This window comes from Alligator mississippiensis, chromosome 3 (genome assembly GCF_030867095.1).
Source record: "Alligator mississippiensis isolate rAllMis1 chromosome 3, rAllMis1, whole genome shotgun sequence".
NCBI lineage: Eukaryota > Metazoa > Chordata > Crocodylia > Alligatoridae > Alligator > Alligator mississippiensis.
This window is the reverse complement of record NC_081826.1, coordinates 275,932,021-275,943,945: the sequence shown is the minus strand read 5'-3', so window position 1 is coordinate 275,943,945 and position 11,925 is coordinate 275,932,021. Positions and strand designations below refer to the sequence as shown.

The following is an 11,925-nucleotide window of genomic DNA, read 5'->3' as shown; positions in this document are numbered from 1 at the left end:
GCGTTGTGGGGCAGAACGCTGGGGCGATCCCGGGCACAGCGCTGGCTCCTTCAGAGTCTCCAGTGTTAAAAGACTTTCTACCAGCAAGGCCCGTCCTTGCCGGCCGGGGGAGCTTTACAGCCGACCCCTGGACACCCCAGGGCACGCCTCAAGGGCTGGCAGCCCGACTGCCAGATCCCCGAGCCCTGCGTGGCGGGAGAGGGCCGGGCCGCGCCGCGCCCCCTCCTCACCCGGGGGCAGAGCTGGGGCCGGCTGGGCTGGATGGGGACCACGGGCCAGCCCCAGCACCGACCCCTCCTCATCAGCGACGCGAGCTCGGGTACAAATACCCTTCAGCTTGCAGATGACTGTATGCCCCGCAGCCCCTGCCCTGCCCGCACCCCGCGGCAGCCTCCACCCGCCTCCGTCCCGGGCGGGAGGGCGCCCCCGACCCCGCTCCTCCCCGCAGGGCTGCCCGAGCGGCCCGGCCCCCGGCGCCGCGGACCAATGGGGCGGGCGCGCGGGCGGGGCGCCGGGAGCGGCCCGCCACCTCCTCCCGGCCGCCTGACAACTTGAAGCAGGCGCGGAGCGGGAGGCAGCAGAGCGGCGGCACATGGCCGTGGCCGTGGCGAGGAGTGCGGGGCTCGCCGCAGGTTTCCCGCCGGTGCTCGCCATGTCCTTCGCGACGGGCAACTGCTCGGGCAACGGCACGGGCGGCAGCCCCGAGGGCGGGAAGCCTCCCACCATCCCCACCGTCATGTTCATCTTTGGCGTGGTGGGCAACCTCATCGCCATCGTGGTGCTGCGCAAGTCCCGCAAGGAGCAGAAGGAGACCACCTTCTACACGCTGGTGTGCGGGCTGGCCATCACCGACCTGCTGGGCACCTGCCTCGTCAGCCCCGTCACCATCGCCACCTACCTGCAGAACCAGTGGCCCGGGGGGGCGGCCCTGTGCGAGTACAGCTCCTTCATCCTCCTCTTCTTCGGCCTGTCGGGCCTCAGCATCATCTGCGCCATGTCCATCGAGAGGTACCTGGCCATCAACCATGCCTATTTCTACAACCACTATGTGGATAAGAAGCTGGCGGGGCTCACGCTCTTCGCCATCTATGTTTCCAACGTGCTGTTCTGTGCCCTGCCCAGCATGGGGCTGGGCAAATCCACCCTGCAGTACCCCTGCACTTGGTGTTTCATAGACTGGCGGACCAAGGTGGCCACCCACGCCGCCTTCTCCTACATGTACGCTGGCTTTAGCTCTTTTCTCATCATGGTCACTGTGGTCTGCAACATCCTGGTGTGCGTGGCCCTGATTCGAATGCACCGCCAGTTCATGCGCCGCACCTCCCTGGGGACAGACAACACGGCCAGCCGCTTGTCCGACGTTCGCCGGCACAGGAGTTTTCGTCGCATGGCTGGAGCTGAGATCCAGATGGTCATTTTGCTCATTGCAACCTCTCTGGTAGTGCTCATCTGCTCCATTCCTTTGGTGGTGAGTACCCTGTAAAAACCTTTTCCTCCTTCCATCATTCACTCCACCACCCCCTCCGAGGTAAAAAGCAAAACCTATCCACCTCGGTGGCTATAGGACAACGCTTCTACTTTGTGGGTTTTCAAAAGCTATAAGGTAACTCAGAAACATTCACAAATACAGAGGGATCTAAAACTGCATTGATTTAAAACTAGTTCAAAAGGGAGGGGAGGGGAGGGGGGCTTCTACTGGCCTCTGGGCACTCAGAAGTTTTGCTGTAAAAGACACAATGACCAGAAAACCTGGTATCTTCTGTACTTCACTGAAATGTTCCCAGCAAAATCCTGGTACCTTGAGATCTGCTTTTTAAAATTAACTTGTATAGGCCTGAACTTCAAGATTAGTTACTACATTTATACACTCTTTGTAGAGTTGCACAAGGGCACGGAGTTTCCTACTACGTAAAAGAGAAGGAGATATTTTATTTATATCGCACGGAGCACATGCTGGGGTGCTTCATGTCAAAGTACAAAAACAGGCTCCGTGTCCTGAAGAGTTTACCATCTTAGGGATAAATTCTACTACCTTTGCTTTCCTGGAGCCGTACTTCAGCCTGGGAGGACCCCTGATTTCAGTAGCATACTACTCTTAAAGGTGGTAGACTCCAGGTCTGAGTGGTGTAAAGATTACATACTGATACTGGATAACTTTATCATAAATCACTTGATGACTTCCTAATACAGATCACTTGGGGCTCAATCTAGCTGCTATTACAATTATTACCTCCGATTTAAATAGGAGGAAACCCCAACTTCTTAATTAGGAAACTACACTTTTTTTCCCTCTCCTCCACCTTAACTCCAGGGGAAGACAAAAATACCAGGTCTGGGCTCAGTCAGTGCTTGCCACCCGCAGCATAATAAAACTTGGCATACTACATCTTTTGGCTCAGATTCATTAAACAAACAACTGGCTATGCTTACTTGCCGCCCTCCCTAAACAGGATCCTGGGAGCTAAGAAGTAGCAGGTAGAAAGGGAGTGCATTTACCACACAGATAATTGTAATGCTGTTTATTACAGGAGGGATCTGTCCTGGAATGGACCTGTATCAAGATAGATGCATTACAACAGGGGAATTCATAATGAGGGTGAAATATAATTGCAAACTAGGAGTAAGAACTAGTCTGGTAAATGCCAGAGTATAATAGTGTAATTGCAGGGGTCAAGCCAGTTTTGCTACATTACTAACATAAATAAAACTTGCTAAAGTACAACCGTTGGAATCCCTGCAATTTTGACTGTCCCTGGAGCCACTTGCTTTTGGCTTCATGTTTCATGGTACACACAGGCATAACATGATCAATACTAGAAATGTCATGGTTAGCTGATTTCCTGCACTGGTTTTATGGCGCTTAATTGGCTTGGTATGATATTTTAATAACAACTCTCCAAAAGATTAAGACTATGTTACAGGAAGGGATAAAGGTAAAGGTAGGAAAAATGTGTTCTGCAAGTGAAATCTTAACTTAGTGGACGATTGATATTTAAAGATGCAGGCAGGTTTTTCAGAAATATTACCTGTGGCGCATGCAGGTCTAGAAGGAGAGTGAACTAGGAAGCCTGAAGTTTAGTACTTCTGAACAACTTCTATTTACATTAGGAGCCAGAGAATCTTTCACAGAAAAAAGAAATAACCAAAATAAAAGGGAATGTCCAACTAGACAGGCAACTGGGTTATTATCAATTGATACAAGTTTTTTTTGTTGGGATAAAAGGCACACATTCAAAATAGCTTAGTGGGAAACCTACTATATAGAGTGCTGGTCATTGCAAAAGTTGAGGGGGCAAAATATCAAGGGTCTGAGGAAGTGTTGCAGCAAAGCTCTGTTTGGTTTTTGTTTCGGGTGGGAGGGGAGGAGTTATTTTTGTTTGTTTGCTTGAACTTGCATAAGTTGTACCAAGGCAGGAGTGTAGACAAGGCACGTTAGTATCACACACTGCCCTGCCTGGTCACACCTCTGTTATCTCAGGATAAAGCTGCCCTGCTTTGTCTTCACTGCTATGCTTCTGCCTGAGTGTTACTTAACCTCAGGTAACAACTACATGCCCTTTTTGGCAAGGAGGACCAGGCTATTAGCCTGGTCTAAACACAGTTTTTGTACCAATGTAAACTGCATGATATTAGTTATTTATTTACTGATATATTAGTACAAATGCTAGAGTATACACAGTTCTACTGGTACAAAGGTGGTTTCTTCCAGTAGACTAGCCCTGAGAGCTCCGAAAAGAAATATAGTATTAAAAAGTTAGGCAGAGAAGTGTATATGCAGTCTACCCATAAAAACAGTCAGTGGACACACAAACTGGAAGTTCATCAACCTGCCTACACACTTCACGAACCAAAAGATATCCTGGTGATTATATGAGGGAGTCCACACTACAAAAGGAAATTTCTGTAATAAATAGCATTTAGTCTGTCCTGATAAGAGTGACACCAAAAATAATAAAAAAGTCATAGTGACATTTGTGCAAAGAATACACAGAAGCTGCTTTGTGGACAGAAAGTTTTCTGATGACACTATTTCCTACTAGTGACATCAGCTGAATAAACTCTAGTTTATTAAAAGTACAAGTAATGGAGCTTCTGAAAGAAGGCGTCCCTTTTAACATTTTCTTAGTAAGTTTTTTCACAGACTAGACAGAGTTGAGCCAGAAGACTGTATTTATCTGGCCTTACAAAAGTTTTTTTTTTTTTTTTTTAATTTTAAAGTCGTTATATAAACATAGCAAAGTCTGATCTTCATTTTAAAAAAAAGATAATACAAGTTAATAATGGAGTGCTCCAGAACTCAGTACAGAGATAGATATTTATAATGATTCAGGCAACTATAGCGATAAATGGACATTTAAGATGACACTAAACTCTAGATTGGACTCAAAGAAATTGAAGAGCACAAATGCAGGTAAAATCTGAATAACAATATAGGATATGCACATTAGAGAAAATAATCTAAACCGATGTGCTCTGAACTTGTGGGATAGTTTAGCTATTACACAGAAACTTTGTGTTTCCTCAAGATACTGCCAGACAATTTACTGTGCATTTCAACAACAGATTAATAAAGCGCTTTGTGTTTCGTTATACACTACTGGCGAAAGGAAGTCATTGTAGGTAGTGTGCGAAAAAGTCTGATCAAGGAGGTTTAAAAAGAAAGGCTAGGAAGTAAGATGTAACATTTCCCTGGATGCCATACCTTAAGAAAGACTGCAAGGACCCTGAAAGTAGTATCTGTGAAAAGGTCTGGAAAAAAGGCATGTTAGAGATTGCAAGAACATTGTGATAATTATACTCCTCCCCCCCCCCCCCTCCCAGATATTTGATAGTTTTCACCACATTTCACTGCTTCAGGTAATTAAATACCAATGCCCTTTTAAAAGTTTGGCAGCATCATTTTATGATGTCTAACAATTATCCTAGCATTCTAAATAAGGAAAAGAAACTCTTATGTGACATTTGATCATCTTCAGGGGTTTTACACTTTAATTAAAATTGTCCCTGCAAATTTAGACTGTTTGGGGCTTTTTCTCTCTGAGGAACTGGAAACTATCTGCCATCAGAAGCAAGATGGCAGGTGAGATTTTTGAGCAATAATGTGATTTGCGCTGGCAAACATTTAGTCCCTGGGGGAGAGGGAACTGAAAAGCTATTTGGCTTATCCAGCTAAAGAATTTATTTCCTGCTTACACTAGAATAGTTGCCTGTATGTAGCATATGGATATGTAATAAGGGGAAGATTTTATGGGGACAAGTGAAAACTATGTAAAAGGCTACTCCTTTGATAATTCTGTGTGATAACTATTATAAAGATACTCAATATTTCAGATGGGAAGAAATTGCCATTTATATTTACATTTAGTCAGAAGGAAAAGCAGCCAACAGAAGCTGTGATGATCATGCATTTGCTTGATCTTACAACCTTACAGTCCCACCTTCCTACTGTAGGCACAAGTACAAACCCATTCTGTCAAGTTTGATAGTCCCAGTTTGCTTCTTGCTTTAATGAGAACTTCAGAGTGGAAAACTTAAAGTCTCAAAACTTTCAGCCATTTGCCATTGACTGGTCATTCACTTAGAGGCAAGACAGGTTTTCCTTCATCACTCCTTTAATCATCCTGAGTATTTAGCTATTGCCCTATAAATGATGCTGTAAACAAATGTTATTTCAGCTGCATAAGAACTGACTGAACTGGTGGCCCCATGCAGATTTCTTTTTAATCAGACTTGTGATTAATAAATGATGCATGAAGTAGGCTTTGGCACATAAATTACTTTTGATACTGAGTTATTTTGTAAGAGAATATAAAGTGTAGCCTTCCTGGGTATGTGTTAACAGCTGTGTCCAGTCTAAAGCTTTCATTAAATAGGCTGAAACATACCTACCATACAACTCTCAATGGAATATACAACGTAAGGTAATTGGGTGCAGTGCAACTGTCCATGCTTAAAATCTAGTCATGGGTTTTAATCAGTCATGTAATACATGCTCACATTACAATAAACTCTCCCAGGCCAACAAAGGCGCATGCTTGTGAAGTGCATGTATTGCAGGGGCTGATAGTCAATAATAAAACTTTACCTTTTAACCAGTTCCATTGCTAAGCCTTCAATACAAAAATACAGGGATATTTAAAAAAAAAAAAAAAAGTCAACCTTTAAAAATTGGAGATGGATGGATTTCTTCTGCCTGGGTTGGCAAATACATTCTAAAAGTTTGTAGGTGATCACAGAGCCAGTTGAATTTATCAGTAATACTATTCTTGCCCATCTGAAATAGTCATGGCCATGTTTAAACTTAATACTGTTGGGTGGGTTAACTGGGAAATAAACCTTTGCTTCTGCCTACAATAAACTAGCGTGTAGATTCCTAGCTGTCAGTGCAGATATCTGTCCCTTAGAAAGGATTAAATGGTATGTGTCCAGAAAGATATTTAAACATTTATAGACTATTTGGAATGTGTTTCCAGTGGAAGATAATCCTTTAGCGTATAGAAAATTTCCTGGGAGGAGGAAAACTTTAAACACTAAAAACTAAGGCCCAGATTAAATTCACTCTAGTGATTTGAAGTTTGTTTGTGAGATTTCAGTTTTTATTTTAAAACACTGGCCTTTCAACCTGTTGTTTTTTGGAGCCCGGACTGCCACTTCTCAGACACTCCTCCTTTGTCAGTGCGCTAAGGTTCATTTGCAGAGGTGCGTGAGTTACACATAACAGTTCTTTGCTGCCTGCATGGTTTGCTCCTGGCATTGTTTAAGAACTTTTAAATTGGCTAAGATCTTTTTTTCCTGGTATCTTGGCCTATAAAAGCAAATCCTATAGTGGCTAACAGATGTCCAGGTTGCCTCCAATTATAAACAGGGAGAACAGACTGTACATGTGTGACAACTTTGCCATCTAGTGGTAAAAGTTTTCTCCACCAAAATTACAGGGGTGTAGGCTGTCCATCCAGGAAGAGCACGCATCAACTGCTGAAACTTCCTTAGCCTGATGAAGGATTTTTGAATTCGAAAGCTTGCTTAAAAATTGTTCTCCAACTATTTAGTTGGTCTAATAAAAGATATCAGATTCACCCAAAGAACCAGAATTGACAGACAGGTTATATAGTGGGATCACTTCTAATGGTTTGATACAAGTTCAGTGCAGTACTACTATAGAGCAAATACATTTTAAAGTATTAAAATGCATAAAATGTCTGATTGTAAGTGCCAGGTTTGATGAAAGTTCCAATCGGTAACATAAGGGGACCCTTCAAATGACAAAAACATTAATTTAGGTCCTAATCTCAGAAAAGTGAGAGGCCTTGCTGATCCGAGCAAGCCATAGGACTAGTGTGCCTTAGCATGGCGGTTTCTGTCACTAAGGTCACGCAAAGGAATGATGCAAGTGGCATCACGGCTAGCTACCTTTACCTCTGCCTGAGCAACCAGCTACAACTGCACTGAGGGCAGCCACAGGTTGAGACTACTTTTTTGGGCCTCCAAAAATTGACTTGAGGTTATTTAGATTTCACTGTAAGCAAACGTACAGTTTGTCTTAATGGAGTAATTGTAAAAAACTTACTACAGTTTGAACCCTACGTGCTTTTAGTGCTGTAGCGAAACACTTTCCACTACTTCTGTAGTAAATGTAGAAACCACTGTAAGTTGTCATGTTAGCAAACAGATCTGAAGTACCATTTATAAAGATATTCTTTCAAGTTTTAGTCAGTTTGATGATACTAATACCCCTAAGCTATTAATTATCCAGTCTTAAGCATGTGAAAGGACATGCTCTCCAACACAGATTACATGAAAAACTATTCTACTGGAAGGTGCATTACTGCTCAGAGGGAGCATGGAAGAATGACTTGTGCAGCATGACTGGGACAGCAAGGAACCGGTTACATACTCCCCAACTGTCACTGACAAAAACATTGAACTGAGATACCTGCCTCATTTAAAAAAAATGCTCTGTTTAAAGTTACCTGGGAGTAGATTAAAGCCCTGAATGCTTATGCAGGAAGAATAGATTCAGATTCCCCATTACCATACTGCAGAAATCTCTCTCTTTTTTTTCTTCTTTTTTTTTTTTTTTTTGAAAAAGTATTGTGACATTTTTCACCAGACTTGGACTGGCTCAAACTCTCTCTCTCAGTAAAAATGCCTTAAGAGGTTTGCTTATTCAGCTTCAGTTAGATTAAACCTTAGTCTTCCCACTTGTCTGAAGCCATTTACCAGTTGAGCAAAACCTCAATAGACAAAAGACTTTAGGAGCCAAGGCAAAGAAGAGATTTTAACAATTCTTGGTACTAGATATTTAGCATATTGTATAAAGAAGAGGTTAATGATTTGTCTAAACTTACCTCACAGAAGCAGGTAGTGTTTTCCATGAGGAAAGCTGTCCAGTGACTTTCTTAATCCTGGGATACATTTTATGCCATTTCAAATCCTGATCCTAAATTAAAGATACTGTTTAGAACTGTGTAATGTAACAGACCCTTTATCAGATGCTGTGCTTATTAAAGTCCATGGAGAGACATCAATGGTAATTGGACTTGACAGCAGTGTTTACAGAATTTGGCTCTAAGTAGATGGAGCTGTGATGGTGTTTTTCTGGTTGTAAAGGAAAGGACCCTGAACAATTAAATACCTTGGATAAATGAGATCCCAACCAGGTTAGTAAATGCTCAATACACTTGTAATTAATTTAGAAATACTATTTAAACAAACATCAATAATAGTTTTTATGCCCTATAAACAGACACAGGTGGGAAGAAGTTGCAGGCAGCCTAGTCCAGTGCTGGCATCAGGCTAATCAATATAAAAAAATCTCGTAGTTAAGAGGCAGCTGGTCTTTTTCTTTTAAACAAGCTTCAACAAGCACAATGACGAGAATATTAACATGTTACCTTGAAACTCCAACAATAGAAGGTGCCAACACATTTATTTCTAAACTAAGGAACAGACAGCTCTGGGCTTGTTTCTAGAGACCAGTTTGCTTGTTAGCTTGTCATCTTGCTTTAGTTTTTTTTAAACATACAATTATTAGAGGTTTGCTGGAGGAAAACTGCAAAGGTTGGACAGGTCTCCTCAATTGATTCAGGCTCCTTCCACATCCCTGGCAGGCAGTGGGAAGATTTGGGTGAACAAATGTTGAAGTCTAACTCCTACAAACTAGAGAGAAAGAAAAGCCACCACCCAGGACTGGAAGTTTAAAACCCTGCAGGAATCAACCAGAAAGGCTCGTGAATATCAGACTATTTTAGGAGTCCAGGTAAAACCATGAGAGAAATGGAGAAAGGTTCTTTCTTCCTCCTTGCAAGAAGACAAAGTGATTTACAGAGTTTGTTCCTTGTTTTGTCTTTTTTCCCCCCCTTTTCAAAAATAAACTTGTTGCTGATAATGAGAAGCTGGGCTTTGCCAGCTCTTGCTGTAACATGTAGCTATGAAGCTCTGCTTGGAAATATCAACTCTGACTTATTTTTTCCCCCCTCCTGCTTGGTAGGTACGCATCTTTGTGAACCAGCTGTACCAGCCTCTGCTGGTGAAGGATGTCAAGCAAAATCCTGACCTGCAGGCCATCCGTATTGCCGCAGTGAACCCCATCCTGGATCCTTGGGTCTACATCCTCCTGCGCAAGACGGTGCTCAGCAAAGCCATAGAGAAGATCAAATGCCTCTTCTGTCGTATTGGAGGGGCTCGGAGGCAGCACTCTGGGAGCAATTTCAACTGCGTAGATGGCCGCAGAGCTTCCTCTGCCGTGTCCACCCACTCACCCTCCTTCATCTCCCGAGAGCTGAGAGAGATCAGTAGCACCTCACAGACGCTACTCTATCCTCCAGAGCTAAATGAAAGCAATGTTGCAGGACGTGTGCTGCTGCCAGGGGCAAACACTAGTCTGGCTCAGCGTGACACTACATCAGTGAGGACATTGCGTAGCTCAGAGACCTCAGATTCTTCTCAGGGGCAGGACTCCGAGAGTGTCTTTTTAGTCAAGTCTGGTGCAGGGGCCAGCGCTGCATCCAAGGGCAGCTCTCTCCAGGTCACGTTCCCCACTGAAACGTTGAACTTATCAGAGAAGTGTATATAGTAATGAATGGAAATGGAGAAAGATCCTTCCAGGTACTTTGGAAAAAACTGGTGCAATACATAGGCATGCTACCTACTGAAGGCATGAGGGGTTCAGCTATGCTCTGAAGGGCTATTTTTCTCTTGCCATGTGATGGGTACAATTCTTCCAGACTACTGAGGATTACACATAGGAACAGTTGTTGCAATCGGACCGTGGTATTATAAAACATAATGGGTTTGGAAATATAAATTGCCTTGTCTTGCCTTGCTCTGACACAGGATTGCTGCTGGGACTCTAGAGCTAGAAAGAACCATCGCTGTTTTAATCCAAATCTGTTGGAAATGTATTTTCTCTTCCACTCAACTCTTTAAGGGTTTACAGTTCTGGTACTAGAACTAAAGATGGGGCAATTACTGGGAACTGGGAAGAGAAACTATGACAGCTGCCTTGCTGAGGATTTTAAAGCGTCTCACTAAAGTGTGAAAATGTGAATTTTTATTGCTGTATATATCATGATCGAGAATATTTAAAAGTCTATTCTTCTCTGTGAGAAGGTTTATTATTAATACAAGGTATATATAAAGTTGCTAGACTTCTTTTCCTCCCAATATTGCCTGCTAATGAAAAGGCTTTGCATTAGGTTTGTTTTATATACAAATTCACAGGCTGTTGGAGAACAACTTTTCCAGATGGGAGAAAATAAAAACTTTGAGTTAAAAATGGAAACATTTGTGCTATTAGGGGAGAAAAGAGAGCACACTTTTTAGTTTAAAATATTCTTTTCCTATGTATGTACATACTGAAAAGCCAGATTTTATTTATGTGCTGTGAAAGTTTATCTGTAGAACACAGTTGTTCCAATCTAAGTGCTAAGGCCCAATTCCTGTGCACTTTTACACACGTACTTAATATTACTCACTTGAGTAGTCCAGTAAAAGTCAATGGGACTTCTCATAGGAGTAAAAAATAAGCACTTGCATTTGTGTTTTTTGGGATCAGGGCCTATGACTTTCAAATCCTGGTTAATTTTCTTAATAACCATTTTAGTTAAAACATCACTGATATACAACAGGTATTGTCGTGTAACATTTTATCATTTTACTTCAAATGAGTAAATAGAAGCTTACAACTATAATCTGATCTTCTGTCAGACACACAAAACAAATGAAAGAGAATCTTCCTTACAAAAAATAAAGGTCATACATACCCATGCCCTATAGCAGGGGTGGGCAAAATGTGGCCTGTGGGGTGGATGCAGCCCGCCAGGCCATTCTATCCAACCCGCAGGGCCCCTAAACAATTTAGAAAATTAATATTTATCTTGCCCTGACTGCCCGTCACGTGGCCCTCGATTGCTTGCCGAAACTCAGTAAGCAACCCTCCACCCAAAATAATTGCCCACCCCTGCCCCATAGTCAGATGCCCCCTGAGCATTATTTACCCCTAAAATTTAAGGGACAAACACGTTACTAAAATTAACCATTAGCCAGAGCTGAAAAGAAATTCGTGTGTATTTATTTTTTAAAAGTTAGATCTTGTTCCAGAAGCTTTGTTGTATCAAACATTAATTCTGTACAGGTATTTGGAGGATATTTTTGTCAAAGACATACTAAGCATGTTATGTTGCTTAAAGTGTTTTCATGTGAAATGCTTTATTGTAATTAAAATCCTGAGCCTAAGATTGATGATATGTTTTAGAAGCAGTTGTACTGACCAAAAATTGTTGGGAGATTGCAATTAAATGGAGACATTCCGCTTCCTTTCAGAAGTCTATGAAAGTCTTTAAATGTGTGTGTAATTTTACACCAAACAACTCAGTGTCAGCCCTTTGTTTTAATAAGACACAGAACATATTTCATTCCTTAAGT

At 42.4% G+C, this 11,925-nt stretch overlaps 1 protein-coding gene across 1 annotated transcript; it reads left to right on the top strand.

Annotated features, from left to right (window-relative positions):
• Nucleotides 1-578: 578 nt before the first annotated feature.
• PTGER4 (prostaglandin E receptor 4) lies at nt 579-11,825 on the top strand. Its single transcript, XM_006277872.4, has 2 exons — nt 579-1,468; nt 9,491-11,825. Exons 1-2 carry the CDS (start codon nt 593-595, stop codon nt 10,073-10,075), a joined length of 1,461 nt encoding a protein of 486 aa, XP_006277934.3. The 5' UTR covers nt 579-592; the 3' UTR covers nt 10,076-11,825.
• Nucleotides 11,826-11,925: the final 100 nt, after the last annotated feature.

Bases quoted from the DNA above. Each gene is read 5' to 3' on its own strand.
- PTGER4 (XM_006277872.4), top strand. From the start codon at position 593: ATGGCCGTGGCCGTGGCGAGGAGTGCGGGGCTCGCCGCAGGTTTCCCG. The intron at 1,469-9,490 runs GTGAGTACCCTG...CCTGCTTGGTAG, and splicing joins TCTGCTCCATTCCTTTGGTG to GTACGCATCTTTGTGAACCA.